The sequence below is a fragment of the Molothrus ater genome, chromosome 15 (assembly GCF_012460135.2).
Source record: "Molothrus ater isolate BHLD 08-10-18 breed brown headed cowbird chromosome 15, BPBGC_Mater_1.1, whole genome shotgun sequence".
In the NCBI taxonomy this organism is placed as follows: domain Eukaryota; kingdom Metazoa; phylum Chordata; class Aves; order Passeriformes; family Icteridae; genus Molothrus; species Molothrus ater.
In genome coordinates, this window is record NC_050492.2 from 10670802 (window position 1) to 10692358 (window position 21557).

The 21557-nt window shown below is 45.9% G+C and overlaps 1 protein-coding gene across 1 annotated transcript in view; it reads right to left on the reverse strand.

The window, feature by feature from the left end:
- COL23A1 (collagen type XXIII alpha 1 chain) overlaps positions 1 to 21557 on the reverse strand; it is a 174757-nt gene that overhangs the window by 29836 nt on the left and 123364 nt on the right. Inside the window, 3 exon segments of the mRNA XM_054516396.1 lie at positions 5553 to 5579; positions 8725 to 8732; positions 16888 to 16932. Of these exon segments, the coding sequence (XP_054372371.1) occupies positions 5553 to 5579; positions 8725 to 8732; positions 16888 to 16932 (80 nt within the window).

The following is a 21557-nucleotide window of genomic DNA, read 5'->3' on the forward strand; positions in this document are numbered from 1 at the left end:
CACCAAGGAGCTGTGTCCATGCACGAGCTGCCACCCAAGGTCTGCAATCAGCTGCCCACTGTAAAACACCAGGAAAATTTGGTGTCCACACAGCCCATGAGGTCTGGCCATATAGTATGGTCTCCCATACCTCACATGGGATTTCTGGCAGCCCTCCTGAAGAGCTAAAATGCTGCTGCTGCTCTGGTTTGCACAAAGAGCAATCCCAGAACTACACTGGGCTCCTCCAGCCGCTCTCACAGGCTGCACCTCGACAGCACTTTGAGATAATTGCATAGGTGGAGGCAACTCATGAAGACATCAGGCAGTTCAATTTTAGCCTACTCCCACAGTTCTCTTGTAAAAGGAGTTTGTTATTAATGCCACATGTGGTTTTCTGGTGCTGCCATTTCCAAAATGCCTGGTTAAGTGCATGCCTTGGAGCTTTCTGGTAAGAAAGGAACCACAATGGCACAGAGGAGCTGCCACCAGGAAGAGGCTAAGGCATGTGTTCCTCATTTCCCACACATCATCCTGTCTGCATTCATATTATATTTATGGGTCACACACGAAAAGCTTGCACAGACTTTCCCTAAGTTGTGTACTAACTGAAATTCTTAATTGCTGAGGAGAGAAAACCCCAGACTCCACTGTTTATGGTCAAGGTCTAGACCTGTAACCAAAGTGGCTGTTCCAGTGCTTCACTGTGCTGGGTTTTTATGTCAGGGAACCATCTTCCCTTCTACACATGCTTCTTCAACCCCACTCACAGACATCAGCCTAGAAAAACACATTTGGCTTCACTTTATGTCTTGAAAATTAATTAAAACCAGAGTTTTACCATCCTTACCAGTTGATTTCTGGCTTATACATTACAGCTGACTTCAGTGGATAGGCCTGGATTTACAGCACTGCAGCCAAAGGAGGATATTAGCTCACTGTCCAAGGCTCCCAAAATAAAAGTTTCTGAAGATGCTGACCTGCTTAGCTCCAATAGCTCCCTAGCCTGAGGTGGACTATAAATATGTGAGAATGGCCTGCACACGAGTATTTCAATGCTGACAGAGCAATTGTTCCCCAAAATGAAAAGCCAGCATGGAGCAATGTCTGTGTCATTATTCTTTTTTACCTAAAGTCTATTAATTGATTATATTGGTGCAGTTACCTGTCTGTTAGTCACAGAATCATGGAATGGTTTGGGTGGGAAAGAGCCTTAAAGACTATTTACACCCAGCTCCTCTGCCACGGGCAGGGACACCTTCCCCTATCCCAGGTTGCTCCAAGCTCCATCCAACCTGGCCTTGGACACTTCCAAGGATGGGGCAGACACAGCTTCTCTGGGCAACCTGTGCCAGAGCCTCAGCACCCTCCCAATAGAGAATTTCTTCCCAATATCCTGTCTAACCCCACCCTCTGTCAGTATGAAGCCATCCCCTTGTCCTGTCACTCCAGGCCCTTGTCAGTAGTCCCTCTCCAGCTCCTCTGTATCTCCTTCACGGACTGTACAGCTGCAATTAGGATATCCCAAAGCCTTCTCTTTTCAGCTGAAAAATCCCAGTTCTCTCAGCCTTTCCTCATAGCAGAGGTTCTCCATTCCCCTATTTACCCTGGTGGCCTCCTCTAGATTCATTCCAACAGATCAATATCCTTCCTGTGCTGGGGACCACAGAGCTGGTACTTAATGCTGAATTATTTTCAGTAGCCAGCTGCATTATTCTAAGCAGACAGATCATGGTGCCTTTTCTCCCTGCCTTCTCAAAAGGCTCCCACTGCTGCAAGAGATGGGCAGGATGATGTCTGAGGTCTTCCAGGCAATACACAAGTGATTTACAAAATTCAGAAGGCAAACATTATACACTGGAGGGACAAAATGGGTAACGCACCTCTCAACTAAAAATAAATCCTAGTATTCTAAAGGAAATGCATAAAATAGGACAATCCTGTTTCATATCATACTTTTCTTCTGCAAAGCCTCTTCCCTGCTCTGCTTTCTATTAATGAAGACATGCACATGAAGTAATTCCCCTCATTAATCAACTTCATTCTTTTGGTTTCTTCCCACTTGAAGTGACAGCCCTGCATTTGGGATGTCACGTAGTGGTGGAGCTGAGACTGATTTTAGGGATGAGTAGTGAAGGCAGATGAAACTCTCAAGAAGCAGAGACCTTGGCTTCAAAAGGCTTCTCCAGTAAGTGGAGAAGAGAAGGGAATGGGTTCTGGTGAACCACAAAGGCAGCATCTCACTGGGAAAGAGGAGGAATACGTAGGAGAACAACTGAGTAGGTTGAGGGCAAATAGAACCATCCCTGCATGAGGCAGAGAAAGAGATGGGGGCAGGACTGCTAAGAGCACTGCACAGCCATTGCTTAGAACCACAGAATCATTCAGGCTGGAAATGACCTCTAAGACCATCAAGTCCAACCATTAACCCAGCACTGCCAAGCACACCACTAAATCAAGAGCCACATCTTTTAAATCCTACCAGGAACACTTCCCTGGGCAGTCCAGACCAATGCTTCACAACCCTTTTGGTGAAGAAGTGTTTCCTAACATCCAATTAAACAGCTGTGCAATGCAGAGATCCTCCTGCTCTCAAAGGTCAGCCCTAAGCCTACTCACAGTTCAGCTCTCCCATCTGCTCCTCATTTTCTCCTTTTCCTCCTGCCCAGATGCAGCTGCCTGCCCTGCTCAGGAAAGCAGCACAGCCCCCCTGCCCCCTCCCAGCTCCCAGGACAAATGGCCCAACATGCTGAGAGCACCCCAGGTCAGGGGCAGTCACTCTGCAGCAGGGATGCTCCTGGCCTTGGGAAGCACAGCCTGGGACACCTCCCAGGGGATCCCAGCCCCAGGGCCTGGTCCTGCCCAGCAAGAAACACATTTCCATCGTTGTGGTGGCTGCACATCTGCTTTTCCTGCTTTTCTGCTGCCCCCATGCAAAGCTGAGCTCAAGGCAGCTCTGTGGCAGCCTGGCTCCTGCCTCACCCTGGGCACCAGTAAGGCTTTTTCCCCTAGCCTGCCCCTAGTATCAACAGTTGAACTATTCTCCACAAAGTCTTTGTCCTCCTGCAAATCTGGCTGAAATTGGCCAAGTTCAAATGTTACTGGGGAAGGAGAAGACAGACCCATACAGCCCTTACACAGAAATTCAGGCTGAGGTGTGTGCTGTGATGCATGATCACTGGGGTGTCAAAACCAAATCAAACAAGAGTAGAAGAGCAACAAATCCCAGCATCCTTCATAGCTGTTACAACAATGTCAGTAGGATATGCCATAGGGTTAAAAATGGAAACTAAAATCCTCTATGGGATTTCAAAAATAACAATAAACCTACAGAACTTCATAAAGAAAAAAACTGTTTCTGCTGTAAAGTTTTATTGCAAGGCCCAAACCTCTCCTCTTAAGATGTTAAGTATAAAAATATTGAAATCATCTTATGGAAGCTGTTTTCTCCCTCAGTCCCATTTCCAGAGCTCTGGATCACTTCATCCCTTTAAAGCTTCCTTTGCTTGCAGCTCAGTTATAAACTAGCAGCTCAAAGCACTGCTGGCTTGTGGATGCAAGTGTCACCACACACCACTTAATATCCACCTTCTACCTCTGCATTTTCACCACCCTGAAACAGCTCAGAGTTTATTTGATCACCCTGAAGGGAACTAAATAAGTAAATTCATTTGAATATGCAACTGGATTTAATAAAAGCTGTCCATATGCTTCTGCTGAATAATACTCCCAAGCCTGCTTTCTGTTTGTTTCCTCCTTCTTCAGGGATACATCTTGCTTTGGAAATACAATTATCCTCACCTCCTTATTAGATACAGTTAATCAGTGCAGCCACAGCCATGTGGATGTAGTAATTCAGTGTTTGCTGGTTCCAAAGTCAGGGTAAGACCAGCCTGGACCAGGACTGCAGGTCCTGGGGGTAAGAGAGAGGAGGAAAAGCCTTGTGGTGATGTTAACGCCATTTTCCCAGTGCAGATGTGGCAGCAGAGTTGAGGTCATTCCCAGTCCCCTGACACCATCCAGAAGTGCTGGAGCATCACCAAAATCCCTCTCCACCAGGAGCTGGGACAGGCAAGGAGCCAGGCTGCCCAGGGGACAGTGCTGGTGCTCTCTCCCAGGGAACAGTCCCTGTTTCCTCCCAGAGTTTCTGGTTCTCAGAGTTCTGCCACTAAACCACATGACTGATACAGGAGAAGGGACAAACCTGCCAAGGGCACTGCTGATCCAGCAGGGTTTGCCACACCCTACAAGGGCAAAAAGCCACCCTAAAAATGACAATCAACAGCCCATTAGAGTGAAATTTCACATCTTAACTTCTAATAAATTAAACTCCTAATTTCCAACAGACCCCTGAGGCATCTGTACAACCTCCTGGCTCCAGCATCTCGGGGCTGCTGCGGGCAGGTGCCACCTGAGGGAGACAAAGCCCTTCCCTGGACACAGAGCCCTCCCTGCTGGCCACAGCCTCCCCTCCCAGCAAAATTCTGTCCTCATCCTTTGGTGGAGTCCCCAGCGCTTTCCTGGCAGGGATGCAAGGGCCACACAGGCTGGTTCTGCAAAATTAACCCCATCTCCCACCTCTCCACTTCTGGGGAAATGCTGCTGCCTTCCCCAGGGAGGATCACAGGGGTCCAGGGGAAGTGAAAACTGCAAATATCCCTGGAATTCCCTTCCAATCCTCCTCTCTTGAGCTCCATGGAACACATAAAACTCAATAGGTGTTTCTGTAATTTCTGGGTGCTCAAGGGGAACCAGGCCAGGACATGAGGTGGCAAAGACAAGCAGGGAGTTTTCCTAACACACCCATTCAGGAAAAAAAAGAAGGGAAAAAAAAAAAAAAAGGAAAAAAGGGCATCAACCACAGGAAGGAGAAGGCTAAGGAAAGCCAATACACCCCTTCCAGAGCAACAGGCAGTGCAGGGCTCACTGCATCAATTCAAAAAGTAGGAGCAGAGCTGGAAGATCTCTCTCCATGCCATGGAGAATTTACAGTGCTTTTTAGCAACCCCTTACACCAAGTTCTTGCTTGGGAGTGGCTGCCTGATGAGCTGCTGAGCCCCTCAGAGCTGGAGCACTGTGGCCATCCATTGATGAGGGGCAGGGCAGCCAGCCAGGAGGCTGAGGTTTGGGGTCTGGCCAGAACAAGGGCTCCCTCCTCCTGCACATCCAGCAGGACAGCTCTGCACCCATGGAAACATTTTTGGATATGGGCAAATGAGGATCTATCTCAACACCTGAGGCTCTTTCACCTGTGTCCCCTCTTAGAGTTCTAAGTGGGACAAACCCCAAAGCCTTCACTCACTTTGCAGTCCAGTGAACTCTTAAATAAGAGCATGAATACAACCATGAAAGGGCTCAAGTGTTTCATCCCTATAAACATTAAGGGAGATTATTGCTCAGGCTTTTAAGTTTTAGGGCTGAATCCCTCAAAAGCTATTACTAATGAAGAAAGAGAGGAGGGAAAAAGTGAAAAAAAGCAGCTTAAAACAGGCAAGGAAAATCACAGAAAATGCTGGAGAGGACCACAGAGCACAGATTAGAAAAGAACAAAAATCAAGGAGCAGTGGAGTTACCGGGTACCCATCGCGTCCTGACTGCCCCTGTGGGGGGAACAAGGGACATGAGTCAGTCAGTGCACCTGGAGCAGCTTGACATCACAGAGCATGGCAGGACACGGGGCCATCAGCTCTCCAGCCAGCCCTAAACTAAACTCTGGGGTAACTTTCCTATCAGAGGGCTCACACCTACAGTGAATTTTCCCTGATTTCCCTGGATTGTGATCCCCTGCCCCCCTTTGGCTACTTACCAGGGTTTTGCCAACATCCCTGCTGCCAGTGCCCAGCCCCTGCTGGCCCTGGAGCCACAGACATGCATGGCACACACTGGGTCCTGGCCATAAAGCTGCCCTGGGATGGGGGTGCCAGGAGGAAAGAAAACACCCCAGTGCTGGGGGGAGGTCGTAGAGGCTGAGGCAGCAGCCAGGACAGCAATCACTGAGCTCAAGCTCCTGCTCCAGCACTTGATTCTGTGAAGATTTACCCCTCTAAATCCATTGACTTCCTTGCAGGATGCACTCTCCCAGCTCACATCTAAACTTTGCATTATTTGCAGTGAAGCAGAAAGCACAGCTGATGCTGTGGGGAATGACCCCACTGCAGGGCCTAGCAGCAGCTGCAGGATCAGCAGAACAAAACACAGCCCAGTCAGGGTATTTCACCTTCCTTGCTCTGCTCAGGGGATTCCCAGAGGTGTTTACAGCCTGAGGGGCTGCTGACCATGCCCTGAGCTACAGCAGACCCAGGGCAAGACCCAGGAAGGAGCTAGTGGGAATCAGCTGGCACACCAACAGGCAATGAGGGGACTGCCTGTGCAGCAATGTCACCTGCTGCACAAACACAGGTGATCTCAGTGTGCTGTGGGTGCAGAACTGGAGTCAGGCTTTGCTCATGGCATGGGACAGCTCCAGCAGCCCCTCCACACCACGCACAGGGGTTCTCCCTTCCCCTAAGCACCCCTGCAGCTGTAATGCCTCCTGCAGCACTCCTGGTTCATCCAGAACCAACACTGACTCCAGCAACTGCCTGTTTAACCACTTACAGCTTGGGATAAAGGGTACAGGGAGCTTTATGGAGAGGTAAGGCAGGGAGCACACACAGATAAATAGGAAACACTTGGAACACCCTGCCCTCGCTTGCTGGTGAGTTCCCCAGCCAGCACATTAGCACATAAAGTGTTTGCTAATATCTGTGACTGTAAATGCTCAATTACAGTCTATGGTAAGCCTATATTTCAATTGCAGAAATTTCCTACCCAGCATGTGATTTTAATACTCTCCAAAACAGAGGTTTTATAGTATATCTGAGCAGAATACCCCTTACTCACAGACAGGACAATCAATCATCCATGAGCCACAAATCCTGTACCACAAATTCTAATAATTTTATATGCATAACTAACTTATGACAGCCAAAAGAATAAAATACCAGAACAACTGCTACTAGGGAACAACAGAATTGGGGATACAGTTAGAGCAGTGTAATGCTGTACATGTAAGAAGTAATCAATTCCTTCTGGCCTAAATCAAGAAACAGAAGAAACTAATAAATGCAGTACTGTTAAAATAAAATAATATTGTGGTTCTGTGGGTTCTAGGACTTATTTTATATTATGCTTAAAGAAGTCTCTGGCAAAGGCCATTTATGCTAAAAAGCAGGATTAAAAAAACCAAAACCAACCGACCAACCCCACCCAACCCAAAAATTAACTAACCCAGGAGTTGTCTTTCAAAGAAGGGCAAGGGGAGAGGAAAGGAAAAAAAGGTCTTGTTTGTGTTAAATATCCCCTGTGCTCCATTTGCAATTCAATAGTGCCGTGGGAACCAGGAAATGAAACCAACTAGAGACAAAGAAAAATTAATAGTGCACCATATGTTGCCTGTGCTGGATGGCCATAATAAACGTGAGCAGACAGCACACGTGAGGCAGCACCAGCCCTGGCTGCCTGTGGGCTCAGAGGAGCCAGGCACCAAACAGCCACACAAACCCATTCCCAACTGGCCAAAGTTCTTCAGTCAATGGAGACTGTGCCTTAAAGGTGTATTTGGGGAGTTTTAAACAGGCAGTATCCCACTATCGTCTTTATTTGAAATCCCAAATAATTGTTTTGCTCAACCCCCTCTTAAGTATTTAGGTTAAAAAATTATCTTGAAATAGAAGCAGAAATTCAAAGGGCTGAAAACTCTTCACTAAACCCACAGGCAGTGCTGCCAGTCCCAGGAGAACCAAAGCCATGGTGCTGGGACAGCCCCCAGTCCTTGTCACCAAAACAGAACTGGGAATTTATTAGCCCAGGAATAGTTGCCAAATTTATTTTCCCTAAAATAAGCCCTTTCAACCCAGTGAGGCTCTACAGGAAGAGAACAACAAGAAACGCCTCTGCTAGTGCAAGGACAGACAAGGAAATGTGGCTGCAAACAGCCTGAACCCCTCCTCCTCCTCCTCCTCCTCCTCCTTTGGGGGAAGAAAGGTAGAAAATCAGGAGCACCTAATACCCATAATTTATTTTTTAAAGCAACCCTCAGCAACTGGGAGGGCACAAATAAAACATAAATTCTCACTCCAAAACCAGCAGGAGAACAACAGATTTGGATGTGGTGGCACAGCCAAAGGCACGTCTAAACATTTGAAAGGAGGAGTTGACACATTTTCAACTATTACCCCTTCAAACAACTATTTCCCCATAAATTTTCTGGTTGCATTGGTAGGAATGCTCATTATTCTACCCAAGACTTCAAAGAAAGAAGCAAGCAAGCTATGGTTTTCCCTCTAGCCCCCCTTGTGAGGAAACCAAACCCATATTAAATGCTGGAAACACAATAGATAAGAAAAGCAAGACAGAGCTTTAGAATCAATAAACCCAGTAACATGTTAAATATTAGTACAGCACTCTTTCTGTTAAATAGAGGCAGACTAAAGAGCTCTTTAAAGGGAAAACTCCTTTTTACTGAATATTTTCTGAGTTTAAAATTAGTGGAAGTCCCTTGGAGCAGCAAGTTAAACATTTAAAATTCCCCCCACAATTTGTCTACAATCAGGAAAATAAAAAAAATCCAGCAGCATCTGGTACTGATTTTGTTCCCAGACACACCTCCACCAAAAAATGCTGTGCTTTTGCAAGGACACTGAAAGGCAGGGGAAGGGGAAGCCTTAACTTTGTTGATCCAACAGTAAAGTCCACGATACTTACTGCAGGTCCTGGAAAACAAAAGAAAAACAAAGAAACAAAAAAGTCAATTACAAAGAAAAAGTGCAATCTGATAAAGCAACAGAAAGCAGGAACCAACACCAGAATGATTTAGGACTCTTCAGTCCAATTCCATGTGATGACTTTGCAGATACACTCAGCACCATCCACACCCTCCTGTTACAGCCCCATCTCACCCGTGCTGCTGGCACAGCAGTACTGACAGGGGTGTAAAACCACTTTTTTCCCCATTTTTTCACAGTATGACTCTGTTTCTTCTCCCCCCACAAGGCCCTGGGCATGTCACAGGGCAGGACCCTTATGCAGGGCATCATGGCCCTGGGCACCACCTGTGGCCAGCAGGAAGGAGACAGACGTGGCCAGAAAAATGTGCAAATTTTTATCAATAAAATCTATATTTTCACCATGGACCTTATTTATCCTTTGGGTAATGCAGGAGGAGCAAGATATAAGCTCACAAAAGCCAGAGGAGCAGTGTGGTAGGGACCTGACAAGGGCAGTGCTGCTGCTTCCACAGACCTCAAATGTTTCTATCGGATGTGCCCCCCTCTCCCTGACCTCCAAACATGTCACAAAACCCCAGAGCCCTGTGCCACCCTCATGTCCCTCTGCTCCTGTTCCCTGTGCCACCCCCATGTGCCCCTGCTCCTGTTCCCTGTGCCACCCTCATGTCCCTCTGCTCCTGTTCCCTGTGCCACCCCCGTGTGCCCCTGCTCCTGTTCCCTGTGCCACCCCCGTGTGCCCCTGCTCCTGTTCCCTGTGCCACCCTCCTGTGCCCCTGCTCCTGTTCCCTGTGCCACCCCCATGTGCCCCTGCTCCTGTTCCCTGTGCCACCCCCATGTGCCCCTGCTCCTGTTCCCTGTGCCACCCCCGTGTGCCCCTGCTCCTGTTCCCTGTGCCACCCTCATGTCCCCCTGCTCCTGTTCCCTGTGCCACCCCCGTGTGCCCCTGCTCCTGTTCCCTGTGCCACCCTCCTGTGTCCCTGCTCCTGTTCCCTGTGTCCCTGCTCAGTGCCTCAGCTCCAGGGAAATTCCCATCTCACCCATGTCAGGCTTTGGGGGCCAGGGGCACAGTCTGAGGCTGCCTCTAACAGCAGTAGGAAAAGGAACATTCCCCCAAATCCCCCAGCAGGGCAGGGTGCTCACCACAGCCACAGCAATTTCTGCAGTTTTCCCACTGCTTGCTCAAGCTGGTGCTGCGCTGATGTGAGCACTGAGCCCTAATCCAAAGCAATCCATGTTGCACTCCTGTTCATGAGGCAGCCTATAGCTCTGTCTGGGATTTATTCATGCTCTGACTCTTGCCTGATCAAAACCAGAAACTAGAAACACAATTAGAAAAGGAAAAAAAAAGTGGAAAAGCTTAAAATGGAGGCAAAAAAAAAAAAAGCTTTGTTCATCTATGTTATTCAATAATATTATTCAAGAAACATATTTCAAGTCAATGCCTTTTCAAGGATTTTAAAATTAATTTTAAAATTAAAAACATCGCTGAGTTGAATTAAATAAAAACCAAACAAGCCTAAGAATGAGGGGTAGCAAGAAGCGATGGCTGGCAGTGCACCAAGAACCATCCCACTGACCTGTGTCTGTCACCTGGAGGGGGTCAGGGCCACACAGCCACACCTGGGGCAGGGACAGCCTCCAGCACAGGGGCTCAACTTGCTCTCCTTGGTTTAATTTCTTCTGAATACAGAAGCCAGTGGCTCTATGCCAATTTATTAACTGAGAATCATAAACCTGATTTATTAACTCACTTACACCAGGCTACCCACAAGCGCCCTTTTGTGGAAAAGTCAAGACTTAAGTCTCAAAGAAGTGTGCAGGAAATTATTTTAATATGGGATTTCAATCATGTACCAATTATAATCTCTTCGGAATTTGTTGCCTACTTTCCTTTTCTCAGCTACTGGTTTTTTCTCCCCAACATGTGCAGGCAAGTGCTCTTTTAAAGTGCTTCCTCCTCCCAAATTCAGGAATCAGTCAAATGGGAGGGTCTGTAAATGCACCTCTGGATGTTCTCCAGCCTCACCAGAGGAGCTACACCAATCTTTCACTCTGCTGTTGGCCAATTGAGGCTAAATAAATCTTCATTAAGGCATAAAGTTAAACCTATTGAACTGATCTTCTCTCCTCCTAAGAACAATATAACTTTCTGGTTTGCTGAATGTGTTTTTCAACAGCCCAGCCACCATGCACTTGTTTCTTATGGAAAAAAAGTCAAATATTTTTGCAATTCAACAATAAATAAAGAAGCTGATCTTGTACCCAGGGGCTGCCCCTCATCCAGCCATCTCATCATTGTGGGCACATTGCACAAGATTTACGCCCTTTTCAAAGAAATTTGCCAGAATTTACTGCTAATAATTTTGATTGGCGATAATCAGTTTGAGAGGCTGCAAGGGAGAATGAAACAACTTGGAAATTCTTCTTACAATAAATAAAAGTTAGAAACAGCCTTTGTGTATTGAAAACTACATGACAAATTAACTTGGGGGCTGATTCCCAAAGGAAGAGGAGAAAGACAAAAATATCCTGCAAATGCAGAGACTTTGGTCTATGATTGATTCACCTGAACAGGGAGGATGCTGCTGTAACCAGGAGTGAACACCTTGTGCTCAAGCATGCAAGGGCATTCAGATATTTGGAAACACAAAAAGATTCCTTAAGAACATGCACAGCTGTGCTAGCAGGAGGTGAAAATCAAACTCATTAAAAATTAATGACCCAGATTTCCTGATTGACCAACATGGATGTTATTTTGTATATCCTAAGCCCGAGTGGGTCACAGCAGCATCATCCCCAGCAGTACACAAACATATGGGAAATGACAGGTCACAGTCATTTATTTCCAAGTATTTTTTCAGCTTGGAAATTTTGGGATAAGATGATATTTCTGTTAAATCTGCAAGTCATTTATCATGCAAGCTCTCCTGCCATGAGAGGAGAGAGCCAGGCAGGGGAAACAAAACCACACAGACATTTCCAACAGCTCAGGAAGAGTCAGAGGGAACTTTGCTGCAACCCTAAAGGGCAAATAGCCCATCCCCAAGAGAGCAAACATGCATTTGTGGCCACCTGAAGATGTAAAAAAAATATAGTAAAAAAAAAAATCTATATTGATACATGGCTATGTGTATTTAAACACAAGCACAATGTATATACATACACATAGAGCTATTAATTTGGGATGCTGTAAGGCGAGTAACTGAGCCATGGGTAACAACAGGTAACAACTGCTACAGCCATAAGAAGCCACAGAATCTGGGAAAAACTTCATTTGTCACTGTGTGCTGACCTCTAACTCCCATCTGTGCCTCAGTGCTGGGGCACACAGGGAATATGCTCTCCTAGGAAGGGCTCATTACTGAGAGCCAGATTAGATTTTTCCTGAAGCTCAGCAGAAGTCCTTGAGTATGAGGTTGTCACAGGCAGTTCATAGTGAGAAATAGGGGGAGCAATAGAAATCCCCAAATAAATACAGTTTTCTGTGTGATTTACCCACATGCAGCCCCATGTGTACTTACTGAATAACAACAACTGTATATTTGCAATTGCCTATTCAATCACAAGGCTAATGGGTTTGAAAGCATAAATCTTGATATGTAAAATATGGGATTATAAGTATATATAGGGCTGGGAGAGAAATAAGCCTTCCCTGCATAGAAATCACATTGGTTTTTTTCCTTTTAAAAAAGCTTTAGATTCCTTCTTGTTCCAAATCATGATATTTGCACAAACAGAATAGCTTTAAGAAAAAAGCTCTCCCAAACAAACAAAAAACTCCTTTGAGTTAAATCTTTGTTAGAAGTTCAAATTAAGGCAATATCTGCAGCATAATGTAAAGAAAAAGAAAAAATCATGGGTGGTGGGCAGAAGACTTCTATCTCATTGCAAAATTTCAACACATTTTCCCAAAAACTGCTTTTGAGATGAAAACATTTTGTAAACAAAACCTTTTCTGCCAGAGACAGAAATTATGCCAAGTCAGGATTTTCCAATTAAATAACACTTCAAAAAAAATGCCCTCTCAGGCTCACCTGTAAAGGGAATTTTGTGCTTAAACCAGCCAATATTTATCCCCCCAGGCTGTAGCTGTGCACAGCTGATGCAAACAGCTGCTGCACAGCACCCCAGCCATCAGCTTTGGGTGTCTGTGTCCTGGGGCAGCTCTTGCTTCATGTGAGGAGAGCAGAGCCTAACTCAGAGACTTGCCAAGCTGAACATTTCATGTGGATTGTCTCCTGGTTTATTTTGAGAGATTTTGAGCTTCAGATCAGTTTTTGGATCAATTGTGAAGCCAGGGGAAGAAAGCAGAATGATATTCCAAGAGACAGGAACATCATCTCCCACCATCTAGTCGTGCAAAGCCTTTGAACCAATACTCCAACTAAGCTCCCAAATCCTGGATCCTGCTCCTCCATCCTTCAGGAACACCCCAGCATGGCTCAGTCTTTAAAACAATAAACACAGAGCCCCGTGAGGGCTGTGCATCCCTACCCCATCCTGCTCACACAGCACCAGCTGGCAGCAAGAGGGGAAGCAAAACCTCCCAGGTCCCTGGCAAAAATCCTTGTGATTTCACAAATGCTCACTCCAGCAGTTGAACTGTGTCCTCACTGGGACATATCACATTGGAAAAATAAGCTAACATGACATTAAACCTGATTTTGCCTTTGGCAAGGAAAAGGAACTGCATCTGAGATGAGCAGGCTGGCTGTCAGGGCCAATCAGGACAGCAAGTGCTGCAAAACCTTTCTTCCAACCCCACAGTGAGAGGAGGCTGAAAATCCCACATAAAATTGTATTAAAATGTGTTTTTCTTTCTATACACCACTTCCATGGGTGGGTGCACATGACTCTTCAAGGCTGTGCTTGCTTTCCAGCTGGAAAAGAAGCTGCTGATGATCATGTGCAGGAATAAGGGTGCTGGGACCCTTGTGTCTGTCCTGGCAGGGTGGGATGGAGCTCAGGGCTTGCTGGACCAGACCAAACAGCCAAAGTGACATGGCCCAGGGAAGCTGCTGGTGTGAATTTTCTGGCCTTGTGGTAGTGGGATAAATTGGTTTTTACAAGCAGCCTCTTTTGCAGTGGTTGTGCCCAGCCCCAGGACTGCTCCTCTGCTGCAGCAGTGATCCCCACAGGGCCAGGTGATGGAGAGAGGAAATCAAATGGGTTGGATGGAGCCATTTGACTCAATTGCTCCCTGGTTTGTTCAGCTGGGCTGATGGGGGCAGAAACACTCCCCAGGCACTTGACCCTTGTGTCTGAGCTCCGGGGTGACAGGGGGACCTTTGTGCCACCACGGGGAGCTGGAGCTGCCACCAGAGAGGTGAACCCAAAGGGAGGCTGGGGTTCAGTGCAGCCCCCTCTGCCCTCCAGGGCTCCCCAGGGGGAAACTTGTTGCCTTTATGCTGCTCTACAGCAAAATAAACTACCAGCCCAGAGGCAAGGCCCAGCAGGACCCCCTGCCTGCCCTGGGCAGGTTCTGGGGGCAATGGGGGCTCACCCCATTGGTTTAACAAGTGTTTTTGAAACACGTGCAGCCAGGCTTGTCCCACATCCAAACAGTCTAAATAGGTTTTTTTTTTTGCCATAAATGGTTTAAAAATTAATCTTTTATGGTATGGTGCATATCTATGGAAGAGAGCAGTTGTCCCAATGTGTTTTTATGATGATGAATTCTTAGTTTAGAGAAACAGAGCTGTAGGATTAATTTTTTTTTTTCATCTGAATCCATCATGGCAGAAGAAAAAAGCAAAATTCAGTCTTGGTTTAGATCAACAAGAGGGTGTGATTAAAAGGGACAGGAGTATCTCTTAACAGTTTCTCTGCTTGTTTCGTAAAGATATACATTGAAAGTTTCAATATAATCTGAAAAGCTTTTTCAACATGACTATTTCAACAAAGGCCAAAGAAAAACACTTCCCTTGGCAGGGCTGAGCCTTCTGGCTCTTCAAGAGCCTTTGTCTGGAGGCTGTGAAGCCCTAACCAGGCAGGGTCCCTGGGGATGGACACCAGCATGCTACACAAACAAAGTTTTATTCACATTTATCAGCTGTAGCGAAGGAACAAGGGCCCAGTTTATGTGTGGTCAGGTTCTCAAACAGATATAGAAATATATATTCAAGTTATCTGGAGAAACAAACATCAGTCAGCTCAGCCAAAAGCAACACACAGCAGGATGCCTGCCCCTGTGTATCTGCAGCGGGGCAGTGCAGGCTCTGCACTGCATTCCTTGGATTGCATGGGAGCCCCAGTGTGTGCCTGTGTGCAGTGGGTGGCAGCTGCACTCTTCTCTGTTCTCCTCCACAATTACAGACATTTTAAAAAGTTGTTACTAAGGTTCGGAATCTTTTATCATCAATAATTGATTTCTTCTTTTTTAATTTTATTTTTTTTAATCTTTTACAATGTTTGTTTTCTTGCTGGCTCTGCATCGATTCCCTGGCAGCTTTCTGCTTCATCAGAGGGATGCTCAAGTGCATTTGCAGATGTGTCACAGTACAAGGGAAACTGCTGCTTTTCAAGAGTTTTGCATGAAGCAGGGAGAAGAGATTTAAGGGCATGTGTGAGCCCAGTGTTACCTCCCAGATTTTTGTATGGACCAGAGACACATCTTGCACAGTGTTTACACAAATGCCTGCATATAAGATCAGACCTGCTGGCTGACCTCTCCAGCTGCCCTTGCTAGAATGCTGTATTCCATTGTGCTCCTTAAAGCCCTTAGGTGTTTTTTTAAAAAACCCAAGAAAATAATCAAAGCTGTCTGGTGGCTGTTCCTACAGCCTGGCTGCTGGGAAAATGAAACAAATTAACAAAGCTGGTTGGGATCCACCACCACTCCATCAGCACCTAGCCCTTGGCCAGGAGTAAATCCCTGATGCTTCAGGAACTAAAATATCTGAGAAAACCCCTAATGCACTCAGGAATAGCAGCAGTGGAGGAGAAGGGAAATGCCTGCCTGCCTTTCTTGTCCCTCAGTCCAGGAGTGCAGGTGCTGCTGCTGATGTGCAGCACAATCCACTCAATTCCTCTTCCTCAGAGTTAAAAAATTGTTTAAAATATTGGTGATCAGAAAATTATGCTGCCCTTTTTGAAATCCCAGTTGTGAATTTTTAATAGCAAGATGCAGCAGAGGATAGAATTCAGTCTCCTCGCTAAATGAAAATCCACTGGCTCCTGTTCATTCTGTCAGTGTCCAACAGCCTAAGAGCAGGGATATGTGATTTCATGTGCTGCTTTCTGGCACAGTGAGGCAATCCCAAGAACTGCCTGGCTCTCTGGGCACATCCCAGTCAATTTTCCCGAGAAACAGCAACACCAGCTGCTTCTCCAGCAGCACTCAGACCCAAGAGCAGAATGCAAACACCACCTCCCCCCAGCTGAAACAGGGGGAGCCCTTTCCCATTTCAGAGACAGGCACAAAGCCCCAGACCTCACCAGATACACTGAAGTGACAGGGACACAGAATTACAGCTCAAATTAAACTCCCAGCAAGGCTGCTCTGAGCTTTCAGCCAGGCTGAGGGCACACTGATGCTCAGGGGATGTGCCCAGGGCTGGTGGCTGAGGTTTGGTTATCCCTGACTCCCAAATGCAGACACCCCCACCCCATGGCTGGCAGGCAACACAGAGAACAAGCCAGTGCACACCTCCCACCCAGCATGGCTGGGGAATTCCCTGTTTCCATGCTCCATTCCCTATTTCCATGCTCCATTCCCTATTTCCCTATTTCCCTATTTCACTGTCCCTCTTCTGTGTTGGGTGGGGCAGTGATGAGGCTGAATGCTACAAAGAGAAATGGAAGGATGGACAAAAGATACAACAGCTGTGGGTGTTTTGAGTGGAACTGGGTTTTTTTTGTTTTGATTGGTTGGTTTCTTCCTTTTACGTTTTTTAAATTTGTTTTTGGTTTTTAGGGCTTTGGGAGCTGGTTTTGGTTTGGTTTTTTAAAGTTTTTGATAAAACCCTTCATGCCCAGCACACAGGGGTGAGGGAAGCCCCTGTTCCACAGCCTGTTAAATGGAGGTGGCAGGTGGCATCACCCCAAGGCTCCCACCCCCATGACACCCCCATGACACCCCCATGACACCCCCATGACACCCCCATGACACCTGTGTGTCCCTGGGACAGGTGATGCTTACCAGGTTCTCCGCGCCGGCCGGGCTTCCCTCGCCTCCCCGGGGGCCCTGTGGGAGGCAGGCAGAGAGCACAGGGTTAGTGATGGCCCATGGGCAGCCAGCCCAGCACAGCATCTACCACAGGTCCTCCCCTTTGGAACCATGTCATGTCTTCCCCCCTTTCCCAAACACCAAAACAATTGCTATGCTGCACAACTTAAATCCCACTTTTCCCCCCACAACGTAATTCCAAGGCAAGCTGGGAAGCAGGTATTGCAGTTATCAGTATTGCTTACGTAGTAGAGAACCCCCGATCTAACATGATCCAAAATTCTGGGAAAAATCCTTTGCTGAGCAAGCAGCATTGCTGTGCAGGCCTTGCATGTTGCAAATGCTGTTACAGACTTGCAAATCACAATATTTAAAGTATTAAAGCAATGAACATGAACCTCTTGATACTAATAATTATCTGAGTCAGAGCTGCTTCCGTGCAACTGCTGACAGCCTAGATTTAATAATACATTTTTAATTTCATATATGAAGCTTGCTGTATTCTTACCCTACTGGGCAGCAATGGCTAAGGGTTCAATAAAATGCCATAAGTGACAAAATACCCTTAATTAAGGGAAAAAAAACCCACTCAAACAATAAACTCTGATACAGAGTACTGCTCCAGCACACACAGAGCATCCATGTCCCTGGCAAAGCCATAGCACCATGTCCTTCATGCCCTTGTGTTGCAGCCTCTCTGCTGCAGCCAGCATTCCTTGCCTGGCACATGGAAGCATCACTTCTCCCACACCATGTGCATTACCAGGCTGGGAGAAAAAGCTCCTTTTTGCAGCCTCCTGCAGCAGGTCAGCCAGCTCTGGTGGAGTATTTGCTGAGTGACAATAACATTAACAAAAGGCAAGAACTCGTTTTTTATCTGTGAAACAACGCTGCTCCCTCTCCTTTCTTCTGGAAAAGGATGATAAACAAAGACCATTAAATATTTCTGCACTCCTATCAGAATTTCCTCTGTTGCATAAACATTTCTGTGCTCAAATGTGCAACTGCATCTCCAGAATTTCAGCCACAGCCTGGAGTCCTCCTCTTTGAAGTTTGGATACACTGTCCAGCACTCCCCCTCCCCAGCCCACCACGGAGCTCCAGGGGACCCCCTGCCCTCACAGGGGCTCCAGTGGGAGCCCAAACCCCACCTGCTCCCTTGCTATGGGATTGGCAGCCTGCAGACAGAAGCCCTGGGTAGTCACAAATGATTGGTAGAAACATCTACCACTACTCCCTGAGTAACTTGCTCACAAGTTTCTACAGGGGATACAAAAAAATCTCCCAACGTATTTGCAGGCTCCTTGAAAGCACATTACAGCCAGGAGAAAGGTTTACTTCTTCCATCCCTGAGTCCAGCTGCTTTGGAGAGGAACCACAGCTCTGATGAAGCACCTTTTTCAACCCTGGAGACCATTGGTGACTGAGCAATTAAAGCCCCTCTACCTGCACCACCCTCTGGGCTAATTTTGGGGGTCTGACCTGCAGGCAGAGCCTGAGCCCAGCAGCTTCCAGCCTCCCTTGGAGTGCAGGGGGTGCTTTGAACACCAGCATTGCTTGATCCTTCCCTGCCTTTCCAAGGACTCCTCCTGGATCTGTTTAATCTAAATTCAGTTACCAGTAATCTAAATTCATTCTGCTTTCCCTCCTGCTGGCAGACAGCACAGGCTGCTCCCAGGGAGGAGGAAATGTCCTAATGGAGGTGTAGGAGAGGGAGGCCAAGTATCTAAGCAAGTGAGTAATGGCTTGGTATTGATGCTTTTAGGCAGCTTAGAGGAGAGTTGATATCAAAGGGTGGATGCACAAAGCTCCCACATAAAGCTTGGGTTGGAGCCATTCAACTGAGAATGTGAGAAACCTGTGAGAAACCAAAGATTCTGTATAAAAAAGGGACCTTAACAAGAGGTTGGGTTTTTTTTTTTTTCAAGTTTAAGGAATTTCTTAATACTTCACACCACATGGGAAAAATGGACACTTGCCTACACCAAGGGTAGAAATGGAAACATTCAAAGTCAGGTTGGATGGAGCTTTGACTGACCTGACCTAACTGAAGATGTCCCTGCTCATTGCAGGGGGATTGGACCAGATGGCCTGTAAAGGTCCCTTCCAACCCAAACCATTTTGTGATCTTATAATTCTTTCCCTACAGTCTTCCAGGAAATCTGTAAAGTGGGTGCAGCTCATGGAATTACAAATATATTCTAGAGATATTGCTTGCGGCAAGTGAGATAAACCAAAATTGGGAGAGGAAAAATTTAAAAACCATTTTCATCTGTTTTACTTGCTGTTTCTATCTGAAAGCAATTTGATTTAAAAAAAAAAAAAGCAGTGTTTTGGAAATCACATCTAGAATCCTGCTGCTATTCAGTAGCTGTGTTAGGAAATGCTTCTAAGGAGAAAAAAAAAAATTGGTGGGAATTAAAAGGAACAATATCAAACCCATCACTTACTTTGGGCAAGAGTTAAGGTCAATTCTGTGGTGCAGGTGGGCGTGAGCAGGACAGAGACCTCCCAGCTCCCACAGAGAGGGCAGCACAGAGGAGCAGCCCAGGAGTCCCTAATGCCATCCACAACCCCAAACTCTGCACATGTCTGTGCTCAGAACAATTGGAAATTATCATTGTAGTAATCTCTAGCTTGTTCTGGGCTCTCAGCTTTAGATACTGCTTAATGAACCAGGCATAAAGTGAATCCATATTACACCTCCTGTTTTCAACCCCTTTAAGAAGCTACAAAAGAAATTAAGGAGGCCTGGGAATTTGCTTGAAGATGAATGTTCCCTGTAAACTGTTCCCTTATGGCTCCATCTCCCAAGACCTCTCAGTCTGATGTTTGTTCAATACAATTAAGATTCATGTTGCACTAAAGTACATTGGGCAATGGCTGAGTCTTTTCTTCTAACTGTGCCAGCCCCACTGTATCAGTCCTGGGAGTCCTTTATTTACATTGTTATAAAGAGAGTTTTGGAGTGGAGAATGAATACAAAGCATAACAGTGTGTTTTTAAACAACTTGTCACATTCAAGCTAAACAGCCTTAATCCAGGGGATAATATGCAATTTCTGACAACACCATAAGTTTCCCAGTAAGATGATAGATTTAGTAACCCAAAGACAAAAAAAGAGAATGAAATATATTGCTTTGAAAATATTATGAGGATAATATTTGAAAATATTATGAGGAAGAGATGATGGATGTATCTAAAGAATAGCTCCTCAGAAACAAGGTAAAAAGTTCATAGTAAACACTCACAATTTCTGGGTAGCAGCCACTTATGTCATCTACTGTGGGCAAGCAAATGAAATATTAAAAATCAACATCACTTTATTATTCACATAAAATATTGTAAAAAGCCAAACACATGTACTTGTCCACAGTACAGTAAATAACCTTTGTACGAACTAATTTACCCATGGCAAATTGGGCTGCTCAATGAACACCATAATCCATCAACACCAAGGAGAACAGGCACTATGTGTGTTTAATGTCTTTTTATCCCCTGTAATTAAACCAAATCTAGTCCTTGACCCATGTTCCCATGGCTGGGAGGCTGTGTTGCTGCCTCCCAGCCCTTCAGCTGGATGGATAAATTTCTGCCTGAGCAAATTACTGTTGGGCACAAGGTAAAATCAGTGTTTGTCCAGGACAAAATGAGTTTAAAGGGAGCAAGAAAGGGAGTCCAGCAAAACCTTGCTGAATACCAATGCTCTTTTAAATGTTCTGCCAGTGAAGCACATTTTTGCCAAGAACTTGTGCCCTTCCCTTAAATTTCTCGTACAAATCACCCTTTTCTGCTGAGAGCCCTTAGACAGAGGCGTTCCACAAACCTGGGTCCATCTCTTCCTTCAAGCCATGTACTGCTGAGGCTCTCAGGATTTTTTTTTTATGTTGATCCAAAGAAGTAGTTGAGAACAGCATTCAAGTAAAAACCTTGGCCAAGTGAAATGAAGACCTATCTCAGTGGATCTGTAAACCAGAGGGTTTTTTGCCTTGCAAGCATCACAGTGAGCTGATCATGTTGTGAAATCTCAATCATAAATATTAGGTTATTTTAGGACCTCATTTTCTAGAGGAACTCATATCTAACACATTGTGCTCTAACATGGGATTAAGTATTACACCAATTTTACACCACTCATGTGGTTGCACTTAAATGCTTTTTTTTTTTCTTTTATGAGCTTCAAATGATTTAACTTGTTTCCCCTTCTTCCCTTTTGGCATTTTTCAAGTTGTTTTCAATATATCAGCATTTTTTTCACTTAAAAATGAATCAACCAGAAGAATGGCTTGAACAAATTGGTTGGTTCAGCCACTCTCAAGAATAGATTTTATTTTTTTTTTCTTCATATGGCTTCACTTAGAAGGAAGGAGAACTTTGCAGCAGAGCACCATGGGGTCTGGTACTGAGCACAAGGAAGCCACGGCCCCAGCCTAGCTGGCTGTTCCTGCACAAAGGCCAATTTACTTTCTTGTTCCCTGAGGAAAAAGTTTATGGTTCATGGGCAGGAGTCAGATGCTGTGATGCTTGCTCAGCTGATACTCATCAGGTACTCGAGTCAGGCTGTGGCTCCGAGACTGCAGATCTGAGATTAAACAGTTTTGGGTCACAACACTGCATGAACCTTCCTGGCTTTGGATTCCAAC